General features: G+C 35.6%; 3 protein-coding genes across 3 annotated transcripts; 1 reads left to right on the forward strand and 2 right to left on the reverse strand.

The window, feature by feature from the left end:
• The first annotated feature begins 1596 nt into the window (after positions 1 to 1596).
• On the forward strand, positions 1597 to 4265 carry LOC113761519 (probable CDP-diacylglycerol--inositol 3-phosphatidyltransferase 2). Its single transcript, XM_027304538.1, has 2 exons — positions 1597 to 1727; positions 3225 to 4265. The coding sequence occupies exon 2, from the start codon at positions 3388 to 3390 to the stop codon at positions 4081 to 4083; it is 696 nt and encodes a 231-aa protein (XP_027160339.1). The 5' UTR covers positions 1597 to 1727; positions 3225 to 3387; the 3' UTR covers positions 4084 to 4265.
• An 11155-nt stretch (positions 4266 to 15420) lies between these two features.
• Positions 15421 to 20565, reverse strand: LOC113762332 (18S rRNA (guanine-N(7))-methyltransferase RID2). The gene is made up of 9 exons (XM_027305727.1): positions 20334 to 20565; positions 20154 to 20229; positions 19109 to 19192; positions 18957 to 19012; positions 18606 to 18662; positions 17418 to 17467; positions 17157 to 17309; positions 15923 to 16058; positions 15421 to 15811 (listed from the first exon to the last, which is right to left on the reverse strand). Exons 1-9 carry the CDS (start codon positions 20430 to 20432, stop codon positions 15647 to 15649), a joined length of 876 nt encoding a protein of 291 aa, XP_027161528.1. The 5' UTR covers positions 20433 to 20565; the 3' UTR covers positions 15421 to 15646.
• Positions 20566 to 22675: 2110 nt separating this feature from the next.
• On the reverse strand, positions 22676 to 27669 carry LOC113763689. The gene is made up of 5 exons (XM_027307587.1): positions 27581 to 27669; positions 27379 to 27469; positions 25150 to 25748; positions 23808 to 23983; positions 22676 to 23538 (listed from the first exon to the last, which is right to left on the reverse strand). Exons 2-5 carry the CDS (start codon positions 27398 to 27400, stop codon positions 23082 to 23084), a joined length of 1254 nt encoding a protein of 417 aa, XP_027163388.1. The 5' UTR covers positions 27401 to 27469; positions 27581 to 27669; the 3' UTR covers positions 22676 to 23081.
• Between the last annotated feature and the right edge of the window lie 206 nt (positions 27670 to 27875).

A 27875-nucleotide genomic window follows, 5' to 3' on the forward strand; every position in this document is an offset into this window, starting at 1 on the left:
TACTCCAAAACCACCTATTAGAAGTAGTCTCTAAGAAAACATGTCTACCATAAAAGTTTTGAAACAACTTTCTCAAAACACCCAATCACAATAGACCAAAAAAAGGAGCTTAAAAATAGTAAAGAAGTTATCAAATTTTGTAAATAAGAGACCCTATTAGTGTCTTATGAGTTATAAATGAATCTAATCAAACTGAATACTATAGTTCCCCAACTAATATTTTAATTAATGAGTTTTAAATTTTGTTCAAGTTTGGCTTATATATTTATCAAAGTAAATACTGATGACCTTTTATAGAGTCAAGTTCTAATGGCACTTGAGTAGTTTGAACTTTTTCATATTCAATTTTTGATTCCTCTACTAAAAAAGATTTAGACTTACTTTTAACACCACCAGTTGATATTATAAACCTCTCAAGTTTTGGACGTACATAGCTTAGCCTAGAACTCAGAGTTATGTGTGATAGCCCAAATGTTAACCATTGTAATTGTGTGGCTGCTATAGCCATCCCACTGCTGAGATGGACGTGACCAGTCGATGGATAAACCTACCACACAAGAGGTATAAATGGATGCTATCACAGAGTCTCGTTTACCATAGCTTGAAGGTATGGTAACTTAGTCACATTTACATCCATAATGCCATTAGCTAAAATTCTGCCATTGTAAAAATTGGTTTGGACTTGAGGGGGCGAACGAATTTGCCATGATCCATTCAGTTAGAAATGTTTGTAAAAGTATTTTGTATTTAGTTTAATGCAAATATAGTAATAACTTGACCTACCTAAGATCAGTCCTAGAGAGTTCTAGGTAGTGTTTGTGTTTTTGTGGATAGGCTTCACAAGTTTTTATATTACGCCAACTTGTTTGCAATGAACATACCATAAAGTAGATGACCTTTTATCTTGTCCAATAGCAAAAGTTTCACCTTTCTCTTTTCTCCTTGTTTTTATTGGCCTATCAAATCTTCTTCTAAGCATTGGTGGTAGGACATTTGATAGACTGACATCAATATCTAGCGAGAATATACCTTAGTTTATTAGTCACAATGATTACAAAGCAATACTTGAAGCAATACTCGTCTGCCAATTTAACGAACTAGAAGGATCAAAATCAAATGGTGTAGCTTTGTGCCTTGGAGAGAATACAAAGTTTAAGAAAAAGTATAGGACATGATCTGATTGATAACAAATTAGTAGCAAAGAAAAAAAAGACTATAATGTTTGTTCCCACCGATAAGAATACTTAGGTAACTTTAAATTTTTTTTTTTTTGGTTTCATAATTACTCTCTTGCAACTCATAACTCTTCTGGCCTTTTGGATTTTTTCTCAGATTTTGTCAATGAGATTTAACTGAAGTTACATTTAAAGGGAAGTTTATTTTTCGCCAAAATCTTAAAGTCCATTCGATAGTTTAGACGACCTCAATGGAAATAAATATTATTAGCCCTAACAAGTATAGATATCAATGCTATACGAGTTGGGCTGAGTTAACAGTTAAAAGTTTGGGGCAATGCTAATTGGTTGGACTTGCTGAACCCGGCTCAATAAACCCAATAGACTGGCCGAATATTAAACACCCTTTTTCTCCCCTCCTCTTCGCTGGCGTCCGTCTTTTAAAATTATCCCCAACCAGAAATCCACCGCCCAACTCCTCCTTCCCCTTCCCCTGCCTCCTTCCTTCTCCCACCAAGAAACCAAATCACCACCAGACACTGCCAGCACCGGGTAAGAGTGCCTACCTTTGTTCCTTTCTTCTTCTTTTTTTAATTAATTATAGTAATATTTGGATCCATGCACACTTACTCACACACGTAAAAATACACGTACGAGTGAGATGCTCATACAAGAATTATCGAATTGAGTATTACTTTAGTTTTCCAATGTTTTGCTTGGACAGAAAAAAATTGAAAAAATGTAAGCTAATTATGCAAGTATTTAAGAAAATATGGATGTTTATCTAATATGATGGAAATTTTAATTAGTAGTATTTATCAAAAGTGGTCATAAAAAAATATACAAAATTAGTTTGGGTAGTTAGTAAAACTTGTAAAGAAATAAAAGAATTAGAAGATTTATGCTAGTTTAGTTTTAAATAAAAGAATAAATGATTTCTGAATCAAATGATGAATATGAGTATAGGATCAAATTGGAAAATTGGATGCCATCTACGGTGGTTTGTAATTTTGTATAGCTGAGTCCTTTATTATATATACAGATTTATTGGGATAGTAAGAAGGGTTAGTTTGCTTCAGATTTTTCCGAGTTTTAAATTTAGTTTTCTAGTATTTCTTTGAGACTTGAGTGGTGTTAGATAGTTTAAAATTGATGCTAATTAATGCATGGGTACCTTGGATTCTATTTGGAGCTTTGAGCAGTATTAGGTAGTAAGAAAAATTAATTTCATCAATTTATGAAAGTTTTAAGCATTTATTACTGTTGTAATATGATTATGCTATGAATACATCATTTCAACAGCTATACTTAAAGCAATTGGATTTACCAAGTAATTTCAACAACAGATAACAGGGAGAAGATAACCTATTTCACTTCAATTAACATCAGGATTCAGAAAAGAACAGAACAACAGCAAGTAACTAGACTATAGTCTCCTGCTGATGACAATTCAAATTGCTAGAAAATTACCTGTGACATCGGAGCAATAAATCTGACCTAATTTGTGGCGAGATATTGGATGACTACAGTGTTCAAGAGCAGATGTAGGGGAAGGCAGCATCTAACTGCCAGTTAGATGCTGACAGTAGGGGATAACGTGGCTGTAGTGGGGGAGATAATGGGAAAGGAAGGTCTACAGTGGTGAGGGTTTCAGGGGGATTCTCTCTCTCTGTTAGTTGAAGTATGAGAATTAATTGGAGAGATTATACTGTTCTAAGGATGAGAGGAAATACGAGGAAATATCGGACACTAGTCTTGATGAGAATCTCGTAAGGTATTTTATTGAAATTACTATTTATTCACATTTTCTTGTAAAGCTATTTTATGATACAGCTAAAAGATATACTTTTTTTTGGGTGTTCTGATAACAGGCCCAAATTTGACAAAACATTTAAAATTTTAACAAAGCAAACATAATTTTAAGGAACAGCTTTAGTTTCTGTTTGCAAAATTTTATGAACATAAATAAAAGGATCCAAAACAACAAACATTTCCAAATGGGCCCTCTGCTTATGTTGCTGTTATGGTCTAACTTGAAACACTTTTCAGGATTCTGTCCCTCCCCTTATTCGGCTTCGTCAGCACCAGCCCACCAACCCACCCTGTTTTGGCTGCTAGTTGTCCCTCTTTCTGTCTCATGAAGGAAGGAAGACCCCAAATCTGACTCTGAGAAGTCCTAGAGTTGAAAAGCACACCAATCCATCATTTATCCATGGCGAACAGCAGAAGCACAAAATCAACAAAACCACAAAAGCAAAGCACGCTGGCTGTTTACCTGTACATTCCAAACATAATCGGTTACATAAGAATCCTGCTGAATTGTGTGGGCTTCGCAATTTGCTTCCAGGATAAAATCCTCTTCTCCCTGCTTTACCTTGTCAGCTTCGTTTGTGATGCCTTGGATGGTTGGTTTGCCCGCAAATTCAATCAAGTATCCACCTTTGGGGCTGTCCTCGATATGGTCACTGACAGGATCAGCACTGCCTGTCTCCTCCTAATCCTCTCCCAAGTCTACAGGCCTGGCTTGATCTTCATTTCCTTGCTGGCACTCGACATCGGCAGCCATTGGCTCCAAACGTACAGTACTTTCTTGCTTGGGAAGAGCAGCCACAAAGATGTCAAGGACAGCAATAGCTGGCTGTTCAGGGCTTACTACAGAAACCGGATGTTCATGGGTTATTGCTGTGCTTCTTGTGAGGTTCTTTACATTATGCTTTTTCTTCTTGCCGAGAATCAGATTGAGAGTTTGCCGCTTGTTTTGGGGAATGCTGTACAACAGAGTTGGGTTAAAGCAGGGATTTTGGGGTTGGCTGGATTTGGATGGGGAATCAAGCAATTAGTGAATGTGATCCAGATTAAGACCGCTGCTGATGTTTGTGTGCTTTATGACATCAACAAGAAGCAGTAGTCAGACATGTAGTATCAGTACTGGTTACTAATACTAGTTGTGTTTTGTAATGATGATAGTTTTAACCAAATGGTTTTTGTTTTTCTTCTTCCTTTGTGTTTTCACGTTTTCCATGGCTTCAATGTATTGAAAAACATGATTTGTGCGGCATTTTTAATAGTGGATGGAGTAATTGTTGTTAATTTTACTGCTTTTGCTCTTGTTATTGATCCGAGAGGGGGAGGGGGGGGATATCTTCCTTTCAAATTGGTTTTCGGCTTATGTTCCATATCACTTCCACAACCAGATTTAACCTGGAGAGGATGCACCAGTGACAACAGTGGAAGTGTCTTTATAGTCCCTGAATCTGATTGCGTTTGCAAGTCCTGTGAATTGCCTTGGTATGATTACTCTCTCAAGTTATAAGAGTTTCTTCTCGTTTTTCCCTGTATACTGTGTAACATTAATTCTCCTTTGTCCAAACAAGGGTGCCGAAGAGGTATGTTTTTAATGCTTTTAGTCCCCTGTGTTGATAGTCCTCTCGATGTTTTATGCTTGGCCTTTTGTTGTTAATCTCAGATTGATTACTACCCTCAGTAATATGCCATGACTTGATTTCGGTTGCCTTCTGGATATAAGTTTCTTAGTAATTGGGATTGTAACGCCATTGATGGTCTGCAGAAGTCTGTACTTGGAATTATAGTCATATGTGTTAAACCACAAATATACAAAAGTGAAGCAGTAGCACATTGGATTCTTTTTCTGCATGAATTTTTCCCCCCTAGAAGGTGAGGGTTGGGATCTAAGAAGGTGGAGGGGGCAGGGGGATTAGGACCCAAGACCTCTAATTCCTGGGGCCTCAACCTTAGCTTCTGCGTGAGATTTTGATTTTACTGTTGTACAATAATGTGATTGTCTAATTTAATGGGTTTTTCTTAAGGAACATATGGTTTGCACTGTCTGAGAAGCAGAAAAGCTTGGACTTTCTCTAACAAAAGAACTGTAAAAGTTGACATTTTCTGAGATTTTTTGTTGTAGTTAGTTGGTAAGTTTCTTTTTACAATTTTTTTGAATGACAATAATTTTAGTTGCTGCCTCATATCAAGTACTTTCCTGAATAAGGCATTCAGAAAATTGATTCTGCATAAAGCAATGCTTACTTATACACAGTTAATTCTCCCATTAGCAGCTGCTAAAAGAATCTATTCTATTGCGCCATCTCTTTGCTTCCTAGGAAGCTCTAAATAGTGAAACATAAATTGGATATATTCCTAAAGCTTTTCAGTAGCCAGCCAATAATTCTTGATTATCGTGCATAACGTGGAACTGATTTCTTTCATCTCTAATCTTTCCTGCTTTCCTACTTTAGATTAAATCTTCTTTTGAAATACCTGCAGGTTGTCCAGCTGCTTCTCGTATTTAATGACAAAATGGTGTATACATGGAAACAAGCATTTATAAGTGTAGGTTCATGATTGTGTACCAGAAACTGATGTTGATGAAATCCTAATAGAGAGCATCTTGTTTCTCATTGACATGGACTCACCAATTTTTTGTGTTAACATTTTTTCAGACTATAACTATGTGAAATAGTATTTTGCTCGATTTATATTCGTGTTAATCATGATTAATTGGTCTGGGAGGCAGAGAGCCATAGATGCTAACTGCTAAGTGTGCAAAATATGTTTTAGATGTCTTTTTGTTCATCAAAAAGTTGTTTGAGATTGATAAGGTATGCTTGTTTTATTTTGTTGGAAGGTTTGACTGAGTTAATCACAAACCTCTTTTGCATCCCACTTCATGCACTCAGCAAAATCTGAATCATGGACTTGAGCTTAGCATAAGATTGATGTATTGAGCGTTTTGCAGCTGCTTCCTCCTCTTCCTAGTAAAGTTGAGATTGTTCTGATCATCGTGGCATTGTCAGTCATGCGTGCTTCTATTAAAAGGCTAGGCAATATGCTGAGAGAGATACTTTGGGAAAGCAATCAAGTTGTGGAGGGTCTTCTGTCCAACTTAGTGTTGCTGGAGAATTGAGTTCTCGTGGACAATAAGCAAAAGACAAGTCTGTGACAAGAGGGTGTTGGTCAAAATTAAAGATTGGTTGAAGCTTAGGTGGCAGATTGTGGTTGATGTTGGAGTTGGAGTCGGGAGGGCATCCGAAGCATTCTTTTCACCTGTCTGAATGGCAGTGGCTTCTCCAGTGCAACAGAAGATATGGTAGTGAATGATATTTTTACTGCTTATGCAAAATATTGAACACCTTATATGTGTCTGGGAGCTTTTCTTTCTGGGGCAATTGACACCTCATCCAAAAGGCTGTCTTTGAGAAGTAGGAGATAAGAATTCTCCCAACTCCAGTGCTGATCAAGAATGATAATAGTGTTGTTGGCTTGGAGACGAGAAGCAGACGCTGGTGGGAAGCATGGATGATGACAAAATTTGCTTGCCACTCCAATTTAGGCACTGCTGGCTTGGGGAAGACAACCCTATCCCAGAGAAGAAGATTCAACTTCAGCACCAGAAAATTTTTTTGCATCTCTTCTGAAACTTGTTCCTGAGGAGACTACCAGGGAAGTCATGTTGAGGTGCCACAAACTAACCATAGATGAGATGAGGAGGCAGATTGCGAAGGTCCAGAGTTCAGTGAGATGCTTTGTAGTTACAAGCTTGCATGAGATGTAGTGCTGGGATGGGAGATGCTGAAACTCTGTTCTGATAGAGAAGAAATTGGACAAGTTCCATTTTGAAGAATATGATTTGCAGATTATTGTCTTGTTTTATCTCTTAATATTAATTATGCAGGCACACAAATCTAAGCTTGATTTTAGTATAATTAATCTGCTGGTGTTCTACATCCATAAAAAAGCAAACCTTAATATGAAGTAATTCCTTGTAATCTCAATCTTATGAATACATGCAGATTTGTTTTGTAAAATCTGAGTTGTGTGTGTATTGAATCTGAGTTTTGAGGTTAAAACCATGAATGATGGTTAACCTCCTTTGCATGACTTGAATTTCTGCATGTATGTGACTTATCTGTGAACTGATGAGCACAGGAATTTTTGGGAAGACAGTTTGATTTATTCTTAAATTTATGTGAAATTTGGCTCATTGGATTGTTATCTTGCTTAGAGCTTATTTTCAGGTTTACTAATTTGCAGATTATTCATCCATTTACTTTCCCTCGAATCAACTTAGTGAAGGGATCAGAGGTATTTGCTCAGGGTGATATTATGTTGTCAAATTTTAGCTGTAGTCTTGTTACTTCTGTATTCTCGTAATGGTTACTCATGAATACCTGGTTTTATATTCCAATTGTTCATGAACCAGTAAAAAGTAAAAGTTTTTACATTGAACAGTATGTGATTTTTTGTGCAACATGGGAATTAGGTCTTTCTTGGTCCAAGCCTGAGTAATGCTCCTTATTATAAGTTTTATGTGTAATTTCTTTTTTCTTGTTACCGCTTCAGGCAGTTACATAGCTATACTGGATGCAAGCATATATGGTAAAACTATGTCGAAGCATTCTTGTAGCCATTACTGTGCTCGGAAGGTGTATATTCACCTCCAAGCGTACATTACATTAGGGTAAGGCATTTCTTCATGCCATCTGTAAACAGCATAGACAACAATGGACAAATATACCAGAGACTTTAAAGCCTTGCTTTCGCCATTTGTTCCTTTTGTCCTGAGGATTCACACAGAGAATTTGAAAAGTCATACCAGCCATGAAAAGCTGAGGGCATCATACGATGTGAAACAGACGAAAAAGAGAGGACAATGGTGGACATAGCAGAGCAGTATTTGGATGAAGTGCCAGCCAGAGGTATGTTTGAGGTTTGGATGAAGTGGACTATCTGATCAACGGACGATTAAGAATTTATTGTTTCCCTCTCTTGATTTGGGATTTCTATCTTCATAAGGCAGAAGAGGAACAAGTTCGTGAAGTTATATAGTCGATTTGAAAAGGTGAGTTGAAGGTAGATGAATCAAAGGTCTCGGCTGGTAAAAGTGATTTGTTAGGTCTCCTCTCTTCCTAAAATCACACCAGAAATTGGGAAAGAGTGGTGGAGCTTATGGATATGAATAATTTCAAGTTGTTCCTGTTGCTTAGAGGCTTACAGCCATATTCTGTTGACTTTCAACAGAGCAAGTTTGTGGGAAAACGAGGATACCCATCATCTCAGAGGTACCTGAAATTTAAAGATTATTACATGGAGAAGCTACGTATCTCTAGGTAAGATTTCTAACCTGCGCATCCTGGATTGCAAGCCAAAGCTGGTATGGTTACTGTGGGACCCGAATCGTGACTCTGGCACGAGCTTCGGCCTCGGCTCATAGGCCGTAGAGTTAATATGACCACAGCCCAAAATGAAACTATCTAAAGATGAATTCGAGGTGATTAATTGACATGATACGATTGATGTAACTTGATTCAATCTGACACACTAGAGTAATAAATAATGCTAGGCTACTATATCCTACGAAATCAACCTATATAGGCTCATGTTCCTATGAATAGTGACTCTCTCTCTATGCCCCTCTTCATCCTTATTCAGGTGACCAAGAAATCCCTACTCTTCTAATATCGAACCCCAATGCACCGTGGATGCTAAGTTAAGCATCGGAGTTAACCCAGAGGACGAGCCCTAATTTCCGCTACTGTTCTCGTTCTTCTTATCGCATTTGCAGGTCTCCAGTTGAGCATCGCCGAGATCTTGCTTGCACAGTTACCACACGAAATGTCATTTGGAAATTTAAAATTTTGAAGCATCTTATTTTCCTCCTAAAGTTTGATGTCCATGACGATGATTAAATGTGGTTGGATGAATTGATGAATTTGAAGACACTTGAAGACAACGTGTTTATGCAGTCTTATAGACCCCCTTTTGCTGATTAATTTGGAATCTGGCAGTAACCAATGGTGGTGATGTTGAGGACCTAGGGAGGATCATCAAATTCAATGATACGACTACAATTTACTCGCACCAAACATCCCTTCGTATGATAAAAGGCAGCGACTTTGAGCAAAGGCATTGGTAAGTAAAGCAACTGCTTTTGTGTGTCGTACTCCTCGTGCTGGGGTATGTAAGTTGACTATCACAATATCACAGACGAGCTCTCCCAGCGAACGAGATTTCCCAGCGATATTGAGGCAATTGATTCTAAGTCATTCCGGAATCCGGTGCCTACTGCCTAGTGCCGACATTTGAGAGGTTTCCTAGCCTTCCTTGGCTTGTTCAGCCTGGGGTGATTTTGTCAGCTCAGACATCTGACACTTTCGAAGTTGCTAAAATTGGAAACCTTGACTCAAAATTGGGATCCATCTACAATCTAGTATAGAGAGAAATACTAGACGTGTAGTATTCATCATTGTCCAATGTGGGAGTGACACCTCAACAAATGATAATTGCAATGATCCATGAAAATAAGTGTTCATGTAAAATGTCTGATTTCTGCCTTGGGTCATGACCGGCTGTTGTAGATGCATAACCGGGAACATGTGTATTAAAAAATGAGAGAAGTGGGGCCTGGCTTAAAGAAACAAAAGAGCATATTCTTGTATTCTACCGGCCACATTTATGGTCTTCCCAACGAATTTGTATCAGACAAAATTCAATTTAGTTGTACCACAACTAGATTGTCCGAGGATTAGTTCCAATGTTTGTTGTCCAAGTTGCATTCAATGCTTTCACCGACAGCCACTCAAGCGTTTGGAAATGAGTTATTAAAAATTTAATGAATTAAAATGGTTGTTGGAAATAATAAATGGCATTACTTTGAACCTATACTATAAATTGTTCAAGAATGGCAAGGATCCATCACAATGTATATGGAAGAAAAGTAGAAGAAAAGTAGGTGGAAAATCAACAAAGAAAACCTCCCAAAATTGAAAAGAAGGTAAGTAATATTTATTAAATTTTGATAAAGACCACGTTTATGTTTTTTAAATAATTAGATAAATCACTAATGTTAGAGGAAAATGTTATCTGTGGGTCTTGCATTATGCGGTGGGATATGCATCTCTTTGTTTGATTAATTTTTACAAAGTACAAAATAGTCAATTTTTATGCAACTAATTTTTTGTTTAATTATTTTCACTAAGTCTTGGGTCACTATTTGACTATTGGTTCTGTTAAGGACATGGATTTGATGTCATAATAATAATTTAAAATATTAACAGAGGAATGTGATAGACAATAAAAACTATGTAAGGACATAGTTTTCATGTATGTAAATTTGGAAGAAAGAATCGGAATAAATTATCAGGGAGAAAGCATTGGAAGAAATTAACCAACCAAATTGTGAATGAGTTTGTGTCCAAATGAAATAGTAAACTGTTTTCGTCCACTTATGACTTTTATTGTAAGTAAGGCAGTGGGAGAAAATGGTGGATAATTAACATAAAAGCCTCTTTTAAGACTTTAAATCCTATTACTGATTCTGGAGTCGTAAATTAGTCAATGTTTTTTTCCTGCTACTCCATTGTTTTTTCTTTGGTAGGACTAAGTTTAAAGATTTAATTAATTTTTTTTCAAAGGAAAAAAAAAAGGAATGACATGTATTACATTCTTTTGTATAATTAATTTAATTATGAATTTTGTGGAAGAAGTGAAGTTTAAAAGTGGCGTGTTTATATTATTGAATTCATATAAGTGTGGTTACATGGGAATGAAATGTAATAAAAAGGATGTGAGTATTGATTACCAATTCTAGCAGTACATGAATGGTATATAATAACGTCAATCTTTTGTTTTGTAGAATAAAAATGGAAGATAGCAGAGGCATGTGTGGAAGACAATCAATGTTTAATTTAAATGAATATCCAGAAGACTCATATGTAGATGTGGAAGAAAATGGCAGTAGAGAGACTGGGGGCGAAGAAAATGTCGAGAACACTGCAATTGATATCCCCTTCGATCAATTTTGCGTGGATGACATTGAGAGTGATGACGTGATGAAAATAACATTTCCGTCTGAGTCACATGCCGAGCTATTTTATAACACTTACGCAAGAGCAATTGAGTTTAGCATCCGCAAAAGTGATTTCAAGATGTTTGACAGTGAGATTGTGAAATACAGAAAATGGGTGTGCTCGTGTGAAGGAGAGCGCAATCCAAAATGGAAAAATCTTCAAAATAGACAGAGGGAGGCAAAACCCAACTTTAGAACAAATTGCGAAGCTTGTTTTCGGATAAAGTACAAGCCTATAGGAGATTAACGGCATTGACTTTTACAATTTTGTCTAATACATAGACTTTGAGTATAGGGATGGTGGTATCGGCGTTGAAAACGGAGGCCGCACCAAGCACAAGCCTATAGGAAATTAACTACTGTCCTTCAAATTCACGGTTCCCACCACACATCGGCATGTTGGCGGGAAGTGAAAGTGCGGCAATTGTGAAAACTTTCCTTGTTTGAAATAGAATTCCATCTTGTGCATTTGCGCCAATTTTTTCCCCTAATGAATTGCACACGTTTGGATTCCGTCCATTTCATCAATCCGATATGGTCTTATATTACTTTAATTACAATCTACAAACATTAATACAAGATCGTGTAATTAATATGTAGTTAACTATGTTTGTTGCATATTAATAAAATTGCAACATTTTGGCTTTATTTATGATAGCTAATAAATAATTAATTTTTGGACTAATTTGTCTAAATTAATCACACACCATGATATTGGACTGATATGGTCATACAATTAGCAAACCGCTACTGTTTACGCATTTACCCATATTAAAGAAATAATTAACATTTTTGGGCAAAAACCACCCCAATTTGTACAAAATTTATGTATTGGAGTAATTTGGGTATGACAATTAAAATTAATTTTTTGGACTAATTTACTCCTAGTTTTTTTTTTTTTGTTAAATCAAAGATCTAACTTGACACTGCCAACCAAACGCTGGACAACAGGATTACTCATCCAAAGATGAGTAATCGTCTCTCATTTCACGGAGAGTTCGTTTGCTCCATTGAATCATATGATAATTTGAAGTTATTTACTTCTATTACTTGTTATAAATGACTATTCATTTATGTTATAAATGAATACTCACCCATATTAAAATAATAGAAGTAAATAACTATTTTTTTTAAACAAATAAAATAATGATCACTTGCTATTATTTTTCTCGAGCTCAACTAGGCTCAAACTATCATAGATTAATGTTGAACTCGAGTTTGAAATGAAAGTTGATAGAGCTCAAGATCGTTGTCAAGATTTGCATTGTACCAAAAAGCAATTTTGCAATCCTCAAGTAAGTAATTCCATCTCTTGCTATTATTGATAGAATAAATATTGATGTTTATTTGTTAAACTAAACATTTAACGCAAACCAACCAAACGCTGAATAACAAGATTACTCATCCAAAGATGAGTCACCGCTAGGGCTGCAAACGAACCGAGCCGAGTCGAGCTTTGAGCTAATCGAGCCGAGCCTCGACTAAATTTTACCAAGCTCGAGCTCGACGAGCCAGCAATTTTCAAGCTCGAGCTCGACTCGAATCAAGTCGAGCCGAGCTCAAACTCGAGCTCGAGCTCGAAAAAAATATAAAAATAATTATTTTATTTTTTTAAAAATAAATAAAATAATATTTTTTTTTCTTAATAAATAATAAAATATTAAGGATATATACGTAATTTTACTATGAAAATAAAAAATAAAAAATATATATAATATACGTAATTTTATTATTAAATAAAAATAAAAAAAAATATATATATATATATATATATATACTCAACCTCGCGAGCCGGCTCGCGAGCTAACGAGCTTAATATTCTGAGCTCGAGTTTGACTCAAGCCGGCTCGAGCTCGACTCGAACTTGACTCGAGCCGCTCGTGAGCGGCTCGATTCGTTTGCAGCCCTAGTCACCGCCTCTCATTTCATGCAAAGTTCATTTGCTCCATTGGATGAATATATTTTAACAAATTGATGGTATAAATGACTATTTTATTCTTCTTTTATAAATGACTCTTTGTGCCGTCTTATATTACTTTTATTACAATCTACAAACATTAATGCAACACCTTCTATATAATAATTTATTCAAACAATCGTATAAACTATGTTAACTAGATATTAATAAAATTGCAGAATTTTGGCTTTATTTACCATAACTAATAAAAAATTAAGTTTTGGACTAATTTGTTTCAATTAATCATACACCATGATTTTTGACCAATATGGTCATACAGTTAACAAACCGCTGCTATTTATGCATTTACCCATATTAAAGAAATAAATAACATTTTTGGGAAAAAACCCGCCCCAATTTGCACAAAATTTATGTATTGGACTAATTTGGGTATGACAATTACACTTAATTTTTTGGACTAATTTACCCCTTTTTTTTTTGGTTAAACCAAACATCTAACATGACACTGCCTACCAAATGCTAGACAACAAGATTATTCGTCTCTCATTTCATGTAGAGTTCGTTTGCTCCATTTGATCATATGATAATTTGAAGTTATTTACTTCTATTACTTGTTATAAATGACTATTCATTTATGTTATAAATGTCTTTTTTTAAACAAATAAAATAATGATCACTCGTTATTATTTTTCTCAAGCTCAAGCTCGAGATTAATGTTGAACTCGAGCTTTAAAATGAAAGCTGATGGAGCTCAAGAACGTACTGGAAGTTGCGAAAATTGAGCCAATTCAGCTCATTTTGCAATCCTATATGTTATGGAGCCTTGTTATTAAATCTATGTACTTTTTGTAAATTCAATATTAATACATTAATCAAAAAATGAATTAAAAAATGGAGCCTTGCAATCCGATATGACTCGATAACCCGTTTGCGAATTAATAATAATTTAATAAACATAAAAATTATTTTATCTAACTAAACTAAGTTATTTTTTTTCCAAAGGCATTAATCACTTAATCCTAAATGAATTTATTTAACTTGTGTGAAGTTAAAGTTATTATATTTGGACAAATAATGTATTATATTATTTTTTACTTTTATACTGTTTTAATTTATTTTATATTTGGTTTGGGATAAAACACCTTTACGATGTTTGATTTATTTTAGATTTGGTTTGGGATTATTTATTTAAATTTTTATTACTTGATTATGTAATTAGTTTTGTGCGAAATTGATTTTATTAGAAATTACAATGATAAATTAATAAATTAAAATTAAGTTTTGGGTCATTTCGGGTCGCCCCGCCAATCAGAAATTTTCAAGTTCGTGTCAAGTATCTTGACCTGTTTCGGTTTGGTGGGTCAGGTTCAGGTCAGCGGGTTTTCTGTTACACTCAGGTCTCAACCCGACCCGTCACCCCGATTTGGACCCGATTGCCACCCCTAATCGTACTGGAAGTTGAGAAAATTGAGTTGATTCAGCTCATTAAATCTATATTTTTTTGTAAATATAATATTAATATATGTAATCAAAAAATGAACAAAAAAGAATCTGACAAAAATACAATATATTACGGCTACTTTGTATTTGCTGCTTTAATTTGAAGTATCATAGTTAACAGAACAAAGTAAAGTATAGTGAATTTTTTTGCAAAAAATAAAAACATTTACCCATATCAAGATTTCTATTGTACCAAAAAATTCACTCGGAACTGTGATCTGTTTTGTTTTGTTCATTCTGATAATGCCCACACGGAGTGTTATTGATATATTTCATCTGCTGAAGTCTCTGGAGTTTGTCAAAAAAGAATCGCTCAATTACAGCTCAAGTGCTCTTGATATCCTCGCGGTGCACTTTATTTTATTGAACAGCGAATACTCTTCTTTTACCTTTTAACCCGGTGGCCTATTGCTCAGTTTTTGACTGTATTAGTTGACAAGTTTTACTCTTCAATATTTTATTAATTCCCACACCACTGGTACAGTTTTGATACTAGACTATAGAGCCGTCCCTCAAAATTGAGGAATGGCAAACTTTTGAGCCAATTAAAAGAGTGCAACAGCCTTGAAGGGTTTCCTACTCTAGGAGAAGGAATTCTCTGCAACCAGTAAAGAATTTGTTGAGGCACCGAGGCACCGATCCTGTTTCAGACTCGTATATTTTTCCTCCAGCTAATGTAGCAAAATAGGCAATTGTTCAAACGACTCAATAATTAGTCTCATTAACTCCTAATATTGGCCTATTTTTAACGAAGAGGTGAGCTGAGTATCATATAATTTGAACTCCAAAACTGCTGTGCATAGATTTGCTCCAGAAGGCAAGGAATTACCTCAAGAAAGAAGGCCAGGCCTTGGTCGCAAGCCAGCTCCGTTTCCTCTTAAGCCAAATATGCAGTACAAAAATTTTCTTGGTCACCCCAGTTGTTTTTTTTTTTTTTTTTTGGGTTTGGGGGGGGTCAAATCTGCGAGAAGCTAAAGAAAATATAGTGTTCAAAACTCAAATATTTCTTACATAATCCTTAAAACTCTATTGGTAGCTCCATGCAACAAAGGTAAGAATGCCGCATCAGATCTCTATAACTATCTCTCACTGCTTCAAGAAAACAAACAAAGACTTTTTGATTTTTTTCCCTTTTTTTTTTGGGTCTCAAACTCAGGATGGCGCTCTAAAGTACCACCTGATAAGTGATCAAAAGCCAGCTTTTCGCTTGCGTGCAGTGTATTTTGTATCTAGAGGCACAGCATTTCCTTTTCTTCTCATTTGTTCTTTCTTCCTCAACACCCATTCTCTTCCCTTCACTTTCTTATTTAATTTTTGCTTCTTCCTCGGTCTATGCCTATCTGATATGGAAACCTGCATCCAGGAAAATGGGTGGAGAGATACTTAGTGGAAGTAATAAAGCTTTAAGTTGTCAGTCAATAAAATTCTTCAATGCTAATAACCAAATGTTGCAACGAAACTCACTGTCTGATTTTCTTCATCTCCACTACTTTCTTCATCAGAACAACTCTCTTCATCTTCACCTTTTGCTTTCGGAGTTGCACTGCTCAAGGATGGCGGACCACAAGTAAGCACCAGGTATTCTTTTCTTCTCTTGGTGCTGTTAGAGAAAAGAGGACCTCAAATTAGTGAAAAAAGACAAATTGCAAAGGGAACAACTGTGAGTATTCCATAAAAATTAATCTAAGATATCCCATGTGCAACTTCCAGATTGTTCTGTGGCAGCAAATTCCTAATAAAATCCTGATTTCATATTCTAAGGTGTTCATTAAAAGCCAGATTTTAGCCTCTCCTGAAGTTCTTCAAGATACTGTGAAGACTTGTTTGACTTGGTTGGTGACAAAATTTGAGCATATTAGAACCAAAAAGGAAGTTTCCACAAAAGAATACTATGTCTAAACTATGCCACGCCCTTGGTATCCAGCAATCAATGTAATAACCAACTGATGCAGGGGTGATGAAAGATCTTCAGCTATGTGCAAACAAGACCAGACATTTTAAAGTTCACCCGTGACAACCCCAACATGAGTATCTAATTGATTAGTCTTCACAACAGAGGTCTACCAGAAATGGTAAAAGCAAGCTTTCTTAAATACAATTGAAAGTTCCATGCAGATAGAAATTCCAGAGAAGCTAAACAAACTAATCTCCCCAGGGTAACAAATCGTTTTATGCCAAAAAATCAACTAACACAATTGTAACTGTTTTAAATCTTATTTGAGTTGGTGATATTTTAAGTGCTTTGATACTTGTTAAAATCCAAATACCAGGTTATCTTATATTTCTGTGGTCATGCAAGCCAAATTTAAAGTCAATTGGCGAATAGAATGAGAGATCAAAATAATCAAAATAATACTCTGAAATAATCAAAATAACACTCTGAAATAGGCTTTAGTTTTATGAATATGAATCTCCAGGAATTATTGCCGAATTATTTTTTAAATCTTTGTACAATTATGGAAAATATTGTTCCTTTGAGTTGAATCGTAATTTAACAAGCCTAATCCGTAATACAAAACAATGCAAGTAAATGCTGCGCATTTCAAACTATTAAGACCATGAAATTATTTAAAATGTAAACCAATAGTTATTAAGCCTGAAACCTGTTGATTCCCCCTGTTTCCTTATCATGTTTTCTTCTGTTGTCAATCTGAGAAACTTGAAACAGGGGTAGTCAATGAATCACATATCAATTAACCTGTGTGGGAAGTCAACAACTACACCACCAGCAAATCCAGCTCGCATGGCATAACCTAGGATCAGTTCACGTTGAGCAAGATTTTCAGGATATACTTGAAACACTGCTCTTGCACCCCTTGCCAGACATCTGTACAATGACTCAAAGAAGGACCTGCAAAAGATATTATCCCAATTAAAGCACGTTAAAACTGCAACCATGTAGACTGCATTATTCTGTAACCAAATCAAGGTAAAGGTTGGCAACTGGATACAAACATACTTCAATCTTTTCCGAGGCTCATGACAGGATTTGTCTGCATTGCACAACCACTGTTTGCCCAAATAAAGTTGTCAAAGAAATGAGCAATTGTCATTCTCAAATGTAAGCTCTGCTGGTGAAAGACATAGTTTCACATAAACAAAGTGTAGCATAATCACAGATACTCAATACAACAGGGAAGATACACCATCTAGAAATGCATTAAGTAAAGCAAAGTCCATACTATTATAATCAAGCTGAGAACTGACACCTGTATGACAGGTACTAGTTTAAAAAGTTGCTTATGCTCTGGAGACCTCCTAAGGCGAAAAATAATGACTAGGACAAATTGCTCAGCTTTCTGGATCAGCAGTAGAGCAGACCAAACAAAAAAACATGCTTCATCATCAGAAAGAAGCAGAAATTAATACTCTCTCTTACCATAAAGCAGGGGACAGGTAAAGCAGAATAAATTTAGTTTGTGACATGGGCTGATGAGGTAGAAGTGATCATCAATCCGCACATTCACAATATTCCTATAAAAAATTTCTTTCCACTAGATAAAAGTAGAAATGCAATGATTGAGATACGACAGGGTTTGGTTTGTTCATGCAATAGGCATTGTGAACATGGGGTTGAGAAGTTGACAACCACAGTCCAAGCTGTATAGTAGCTATGGCAGATAATGGATTTCAAGTGGCATGAAAGTCAACAACTAAGGACTTATCTGTCCCATGCGCCAGAACATTTTTGGTGTACTAGTAATCGAGCTTTAGAGACACTCAAGACCAATTGGTTTTTTGTAGTTTAAGTCAGGCTCTTCTACTTTATTTTATCGACAAAGAATTAACAGATCTTTTGAGCCATTAATTGAAAAAAATGGGATATTTGGAGCGTCAAATTGCTACTTTGCATCAAAATTTCCCCAGTGAAAACTTTCCAATAAAAGTTTTACAACATGTAAGCTTAGCATTCACAAGATGAGCTGATGAGCTCCCCTAGTCACTAGCTCAATGCCATAGAAGTATGCAGGATTGGAATTTCTACGGATTTAGTTTCAATAACATGCAAAATGGCCTAAATCAAGGTGCCTGAGCCCATTAAGTTTTAACTAAAAGGTGTTACTAGAGTTGCAAGACAGAATATTCTCCAGAAGTACGTTGAAACAAAAGGGCCTCCAGAAAAAAAATATAGCTGTCAAAAGCAAACCTGAACAGCAGAGATACTGATGGCTCCATCAATAACTCCAGGTCGAACACCTAAACCCTGTAACCAAATAATGCATATATCATATTACTTCAGTATCAGAAATGAAAGAAGCAAACCGCTTGGCCTCATGTGACAGCTATTTTTATCTAAAGGACCATCTTTTGCAAATTTATAAAAGCATCATAGAAAATAATCTTCTAGGGAGTGGATAGATTATCATCCAACAACAAAAACTGGTTATCTTGTTTATTTTCCAAGTTTCCCGCTTTTCAATTAAATAGGAAAGTGGTAACAAGTAACCAAGGGTTTTGACATATTAGATCCTAAAAGTAGTCTAAACTTGGTGCATACCTGACCCATGTCACCCAGTATGAGATCACCCTCAGCCTCACGCTCCAATGCAACATCTAATTTATTAGAGTGCAACCATTGCATAATACAAAGTAATGAAAAAATATATATATATCCAAAAGTTAGTCTGAATAAAGACTAAATTCACATACCGAGCATTGATAGTGATATATCAAAACCAATCCATTGGTGTCCACTCTCAGTCAATGTCTCACCACTCAGTCCCGACCCACAGCCTAAGACATAAAAGGAGCAACTATTAGTTGCCAAAAAAACATTGACTGAAAGATCTAGAACAACCATTCACACCAAAATTCAGGGCCGATACGTACATGAAGAGAGATACAAAAATGAGATAAGTCTAGATACATTACACAACAGAGGAATATTGAGCCAAGGTGGATGAAAAACTTCCCGAAGATACTGACTGTAACAGTTCATATTTTATGGCATTTTCAATGGTAAGCAGAACTTTCAAAACATAATCCTAGAAAGAGCCTTTTCTGCTTGTAAACATACCAAAGCATCAGATAAGCCGCCTAGAGTTACATTGGCAATCATCTAAAACACAGGATTCAGATGATCCCCCCCCCCCCCTCATTCATTCAATCCACTAAAACATGAAATATTAATTAAATGAAATAGTGAGGATCATATCATTCACATCTTGCAATGGTGAAGCCAACTAAAAATCTATGTACCACTACATTTGCAGGTCCCTTCAAGATCTCTAACATACTATCTTGCATTGTTGTCTCAGGACAATTACAGCACACTACTTACATCTTAAGGTCTTGAACCTATTCTTGGCTCACCGCTTCAATGCTCACACAGCTGAACATACACCAATTGGGCTTCACATACACAGACAAATGCACATGCACGTGGAACCATTTCTCACTTCCCTAGCCAATACACACACATGATCCATATACGACTACAAGCATCAATTTCTTCTTGCACATATCGAGAAGAAAATTCTACAGCATTTTTGCCTAAAAACCAATGCATGGTATCATTTGAAAACACACACACACAAACACGCACACACGCACACGTGTGTATATATATATACATACATACATATATATATATATATGTATGTGTTTATGTATCTGTTCCCACACAGCAAAACTCCATTTACACAAAACCCACAATATAATTAAAAATCCAAAATTAGTAGATCAATTGAGCTACCTATATCAAGAAGTAACTTAGGAACTCCATCGTCCGGCAAAGCCAGCAGTTCCAGTGCTCTCTCTGACAATTGCGCCTTCAAAAACCCAATTACACCGCCATAAAAACCTTAATATAAATTATCAACATGCATTTATTCATAAAAATGCATACTTGAGCAAAAGTATTTTGGAAAAATACCTGAATTTCAATAATTCGAGAAGAGGAAGTGTATTTGCGAGCTTCCTCATCATTGTAGAAAACTTCCGGCGGCGCTTTTAGCTCTGGTCTCGACGTCATTTAGTCGTTTAACCACTGAAATCTTCAATTTTTTGCTGTTTACTTCACAAGTAATTTGAATTTTCTCGAAAACCGAAAGGAGTAGAAACAAACCCTAAAATAAAATTGAAAAGCTTGTGGCAGTTAAAAGCAGGGGAGAAGAGGGTAACAAGATTTTGGTTTAGGGTTTATGGGTGAATTTGAGCAACAGTCCTCGAGGTTTGAATAATCTACATTTAGCAACAAAAATTTTTTGGTACAAGGTGTTAAGCCTATGACAAATAGAATGTAAATATGTCAAACTTAATCAAGCTTCAAACTTTTTATTTCTATTGTAATTATTTTATTTTAACAAACTCGAAATTGCGTTCAAATCCAACTTTTTTTAAACCATCTAATATTTAAACTTTTTATTTCTATTTTAATTATTTTATTTTAACAAACTCAAAATTGCGTTCAAATCTAACTTTTTTTAAAAAAACAAATTTGTAGGAAGGGAATGAAATTTAAGAAGTGAGGAGGAAGTAGGTAAACTTGAGTTCAAATCCCATTTTTTTGGTCCTGTTCAAATCCAATTTGTATATTTATTAAGCCACATATAATAAAAATTTGTTATCCAGTTGAACTAATTTTGCCAAATACAAAATACTCATCAAGTTTAGTTAATTAGTTGACAAACCAATCGAGAGCTAGTAAGATTCTACTTCTTTGCCCTAAGTCATATCTATATGGGATAATTTCATAGACCTCCCCTAAGGTTTCTGACTATTTTACTAGTCTCCCCTAAGGTTTCTAAGATTAATTATCTTGTAGCATTTAGATCCAATCGATAATTAAAAAGTAATATTAGGAGAACGAAAATAATATGATTCCATCCTTGCTCCTTATCTACTACATTATTTAATTAATTTAATACTAACCCACACATTAAAGAAAAATACTAAAATTTGCTATTTATCATTAGGGATTAAATCACATATAGTGTCAAAAAATAGTATATCATGTTATATTTTCACTTAATATAAGATCTAAATTACTCTTTACATAATCTGACTTTCCTTTGAAATACGACTTGGGGAAATTTCTATTTAGAAGGACATCAACTGATACATCTGCTGGAATTTTTAGTTACATACCTATTGTCAAAAATGATTAATAACAAATAATTAAAAAAATTGCAACCAAAATATTACAGAGAACAAACTTTAACATATAAATATTCTTATCAACATATTAAGATTAGTTGTTGAGAATTTTATAACATTAAAGTTCACTATTTCTAATAATTTGGTTACAAATTTTTTAATTTTTTGTTGTTGATCATGTTTGATGATGAGTTTGTAATTGAAAAGAGCAATTTAGGTATAAATAGACTGATATAATATTTTTTGATGCCATATGTGGTTTAATATCTGATGATAAACAGTGAATTCTAGTATTTTCTTTAATGTTTAGGCAGGTATTAGATTAATTAAACAATTTAGCAGATGATGAACAATGGTGAAATCATATTATTTTGTCTCTCCTAATATTACTTTTTAATTATTGGTCGAAACTAGATGTTACAAAATAATAAACCTCAAGGAAGATTAGTGTAATTTTTAAAAATTAAAAGAAAGCTGGTGAAATAGTCAGAAACCTCAGGCGAGGTTTCTGAAATTATCCCTATCCATATTTGTTATACGACACTTCTGCTTTACTACATATAGAGATACGTCCACCAAATACCAATAGGTACTTTAATTTTTTTTTTTCATACAAACCCCAAGTTTTGTACAAATTGTTTGTTTCTCAAGACGTTAGAAGAATTTATATTTGTTAAAGAGTAGTTAAGTGTGTTTGGATTGCCAAATTATCTCAAATAATATTTCACTTGCATCATAAACACATTTTCCAATTTACCTTTTATATTCTCAACTACTTTTTATCTTATATACATCACATCACAAAAAGTGCTAGAATAATTATTCCAAATAATATTTCAAATAATACTCTATCTAAAAAAAATCATACAACAAACTAGCTTCCGGTTGAACTCAAGAAATCATACAACAAACTACATGCCCACCTCATTTATTTTCCTCTTGATTCTTCCATCAGTATATTTGCTTCTTTACCCTTAAATGCTATTCCTTTCAGTCAGAGTTAAAAAGTACGAAAGTTTTGTTTTTGCATTTTCAGACGCCCATACCAACAGTCGAAGATGTTTACCCACCAACATCTCTGAACTACTAAAGCAGTAAAAACGCCATAACCACAGAAAATAGACAGCAAAGAAAGGGAGTTCAAGCAACTCCAATAATCTCATTGAATATGCCAGGCTGCATTCCTAATTCACAATTCACACATTATTCAGTGATAATTAAGCATGTCCGAGCATGTAAGCAACCTATAACTAGCAATAATGAATATTCCACAAATTCAATCTCTGGTCAACACAATGTCTGTTAAACTGGTTGCACGTCCCTTATACCTAAACAACTTCAAGCGGTAACTAGACGCAAGATTAAGCCAACTATCTACACATACTTCCTAAATAACCATTACCCCAAGCAAAGACACAGCTTCCTCTGGGAGAAAACCACCACACTCGCCCTTTTTTACATGAGATAATAATGCATAAGCAGCGACCAGGAAGGATAAAGATGTCACTTTCTCATCCTTCATAGGTCATATTGAAGCCCATTCAAAGTAATGACAACGGGCACCTCTAGCAGCAGTCCAGTTCCCACACCCAAAAAAGAAACTCCCTTGTTTTGGACCTGGTTTCCGAACCATCCCTTTGCTGCTTTTTACCCCACAATAGCAGTGAGGGTGAAGCTGCAATACAGGAACATGCAGGGTCCTCATCTTTTGAGGTTGGTATGAGGTAAAAGCTGGGTGATCCAGGGGAGGAAGTTTCCACATAAAAGTCTCATCTGCAGGCTGGCACATTAAAGAGTCGGTGATCGAAAATTTAAAACCCCTGCGCATAAGAAGAGCAAGAAGGCGGGCAGTATTCTTTGCATCATCAAGACCACAGTGAGCACGGCCCTGCCAGGTTAGGCCAGCCATCTGTACTGCCTCCTTCAAATTGCATCTTGCACCACCAAACACTTCACGGAATGGAACCTTCAAATTGATCCATCTGGAAAGAAGAGTTAAATTCACATTAAATACTGATGTGAAAGTTATACATTGACAAACCTAAAGGCTAGTATTGAAGCTAATTTAGCTAAACCATATATTTCCCCCCCAAATAAAAAAGTCTTTCTTTTTCAAATGAGAAGGCTGGCTTATCATCTTAATTAGATATAGCATATATCCAGAAAATTTTAAATCCCAACCCCTCCCCAGCTAGAAAAAATATAAATATATATATCAAAAATATGAAAAAAGGAGTAGTGAAAGTCTTACTTGTTAAAATAAGGAGGCTTTCTGATCTTTTTGAACCTGCATTCTGATTCCAACATCACCTGACAATCCCAATTAGACCATGTAACAACAGCAAACTTGGTATTCTTTATCCCCTTCTTCTCCAGCCACTTATCATGCCTTAGGAGAGCTTCACTGAGAGTAACTCCTCTATCCACCTGGAAAAGGAACCAAAAAGAATATAAGCTGAAATGTACGTAACTGAGGACAACATGGCGTCATTAATATGAGAATTTAGATCCAAGCACAGTGCAAACTGAATTAAAGAATTACAGATGCCTGCTATACTAAATATCACAGTAAAAAATCAAGGAAACAATATTGCATGATAAACATGTAGCTTAGCTGCAAAGGTGGTGGATTCCATACAGCCATAGTGTGGAGAGGGGGGAAGGATAAAATCTCCAAACAAATAAAACATCTAACTGTGAACAACAAAGGTACTAAAAAAACCTCAAGTGAATTGACAAATTCAGAGGCATTGGCAAGCATGAATATTTAAGCAGCTAATAAATCGACACAAAGTATTACAGCAATGTGATCCAAATCCAATCAAATGAGTAGTGTTACAGTTGATGTCTAACTGCATTAAATTGCGAGAAAACTTCCTGCTGCATCTATACATCCCTCATGTTTGTCTCTCCTACAAACCAAATAGCATAAAACCACATAAATCCATTATCAGTCTAGCCATTACACACTACAATTTTGCTTTTCCCAAATGAATGACTCCATTAGTGCAATTAGCTAAATGATGGCCTTCACCCACCCTCCACCTAGGACAATCCAAATACTAGTTCTTATCCAAAACCAACTTATCCACCCTGATGTAATGTCAGTTGAAAAGAGCAGAAGATGATGGGTCCTCAATCCTTATTACCAAAAGTAGGGAAGAACTTTCTTAAACTAAAACTCTAAGGGAATTTAGCTTTCCAAACTACCAGGTAATTATTATTAAGCGTTTCAAGAATTAGATGCAATGGCAATGACTGTCCCAACATCATTGATACAAGAGTCAGCCAATCTAGAATGATAAGGCGAAGATATGGTTAGCAAGAGAAGGTCAGGAAGAAAGTCAAATATCCCTAAACGACAAAACCATGCTTCTATTGCTCCCATAATCCTTACATATATCATTAAAACACCCCATCATTCTTCCAGCCTGTGTAACTTTCCCAGATTAAGCTGTCCATTTACTTATACTCTGGGCACAAACACAGTTTTCAACATTCAGCTAACCAGAAACTTAACTGAAAACTGGAACTACAAATTTAACACTTCTGCAAAATAAATAAAGAGAAACAGAAAGAATGGACAAACACACCTGAATTTGCTGAATGCCAGTGAGGTCCTTACAGAAATCAGTCAGGTGCTGATTGCAAGTTGGACGCACATATGTTTGAAAACAGGCTTCGAGCTGGCCAGTCATGCTACTCACTATCACAGATGGGAACTCAATTATCTCTTGTGGATGAGGATTTTTTTCCTTATCACATGTGGCCTCAAAGTCAATAACAACAAAGTATTGAAAATCTTGGAACTGGTATTCATGAGGGTAACTTTGAGGAATCATGTTCAATGGGGCATAACGTATCCTGTTATCCACAAAGCAAGGGTAGAACTGAGCCTCAAAAGCATTCATAGGGCACATCGTCATGTTAGGAGATTCTGGATAATAGGATGACCACATGCCGAATTCATGCTGATTGATGGGTTTCTTTGGAGTTTCTTTAGGCGATTCGAGAGAATCACTATTAAATGAGTTGTCTGGTTCCACAATATCCCTCGCTGGATGACCACGGATCCCATCTTTGAGCTCCTGAAAGCCTTCAATTGGGATCCTCGTATACTGCAAGTTGCAAGGGAAGCCATTGTTCTGGAGGCAATTCCCTGGCACCTCACGAGGGATGTGCTCAATGGAATCTGCAGTTGGGAATCAAAATAATTAACTTTTGCACTAAGAAGTAGTCCCATGACAAATCACAAGGTAAACAAACCAGAAAAAGAGGAACAAAAAGGGTAGTAGAGACTAAGAAAAATATGCAATTGATCATTTTTTCAATTTAAGCGACAATATCATTTATTAGAGAGAAGTTAACTTTTTCACATTACTACTTTTGATGATTATATTTTCATAGACATGGCATGACACTATTAGGAAAAAAAAAGGTCGGGTAACAGTGCAGGAAGCAGGTCGGACGCTCACATATAGTGTAATACAATACGGAATAAGCCAAAGGAGAAAGAAAAATATACACTTTCGGTAATGCACCAGTCAAAACAGTCACTGGGACAAGAGATTTTCAAGTGTAATCGAATGTTCCTTTTAAACTGATTAGGTAATCCTTATCCAATACTGTTGATACATTAAAATGTGCAAAAAACTTTCTTGTAATTCAAATTTACCCAGATGTCCAAATGCTTATTGTCCTACCTAAATAAGTTGTACTCCTTTTCATCTATTCCCCTTCACAAAATATCTTTTTGCTCCTCATTTTATGAATTAAAAAGCACAAGTTTGCAGTATCCAAAAAAAGTGCAAGCTTTATGACATGAACGTATACCATATATTAACCATAAGCTAAATCGCTAAATTAGAGAAAACTACCAAGATGACAACCCCCCCCCCCCCCAAAACACAGAGAGAGAGAGAGTGCCAGCATCATACTTTCCATAACATATAATAGTTCTCAACTGCCTAACAGACTCAGCTCTCCAAAGGCAACATCTCGTGTTTTAGAACCATATTATGATTAAATCAGATAAGAAAGTTATGATGTATGAAACGATGAGATTCTACATAAAATGCATGAATCATCTCCCAGAAAGCTCAATTTCATATATGTTGACTTAATGAAAAGTCTCCAAAATAAATGGACTTCTTTAGACATATACAACATTGGACAAAATCTAAGAATTTGGAACCCCAAAAAAAGGGGGGGGTGGGGGTAAAAAACCACAGCACCCCGCTTTCCACGGCCCTATTTTTTTTGGTTTTTAGCACAGCCACACTTCAAGCTGTCAGTAAAAGCTATGGCTCACTAGCATTCCTTTCAAATTCTTAGCAAAGAACAACAACTCCACTGACTCAATTGCTTTCTCCTTCCCACCGACTCCTTACAACCATAAGCAGTTGACAGTTCCTCAAGTTTTTCAATTTCCACACCAAAACGTACACAGAAGTCTCTGCTTCTACTAGTTTTCTTACGGCTACCATCATTGCGCTATATAAACCGAAATTCACATCAATTGGAACCAAAACGGCAAAACCACACCAAAAAGCCCAAAAAAAAAAGTTTAAAAAATTACCATCATTCTCAGCATTCTTAGCAACTGCATTGGAGCCACTTGATTAAACAAAAACGCCAACAACAATACACCAATTTATTAATATATATATATATATATATATATATATAAATTAATTAAAACAATTCAAACAACAACTAAACCATAAACCAAAATCGCTCAGTCTAAGCCCTTCTAAATTCCAACTAACACCAACATCAAACAGAAACAGAAGAAAACAGAAAAAAAACCGAAGAAATCACACCTTTATGCTCTACAGCAATCATGATGATCGTCGTCAATCAAATTAAAATCAACCAACAGGTACATCAGATCTCCCTCTTCAATTCCTTTGCCTAAAACACATAAAAAACAATTAAATAACTGAGACTAAAAAGTGAGGAAAATTGGGGCATCGGGAGAATGAGGAGGAGGAGGAAGCGGAGGCAGTGGGTTTTTTCTCGTACCTGCTGCTGCTGTTGCGATCTAGAGAGAGAGCGAACGAGAGAAGGTGCCGGGGGTAGGCTTGGATTGCACTCCTATTTAACACCTACTCGTAAATTGTAATACTACTCGGAGTCGGAGTAGAAGTAATTAAATTAATTTATTTATTTATTAAAAAAAAGTTTTAGGAAACTGCTATATATTTACGCACCCGAATTCGTTGAAAACATATCTTGGACTTCTTTTTATTTATTTTTTCTTGTTAATTAGATAAAAAGATAAATATACCCTTATGTTTTTTTTTCCTCCCTCAATTGC

This window comes from Coffea eugenioides, chromosome 2 (genome assembly GCF_003713205.1).
Source record: "Coffea eugenioides isolate CCC68of chromosome 2, Ceug_1.0, whole genome shotgun sequence".
Taxonomy (NCBI): Eukaryota; Viridiplantae; Streptophyta; class Magnoliopsida; order Gentianales; family Rubiaceae; genus Coffea; species Coffea eugenioides.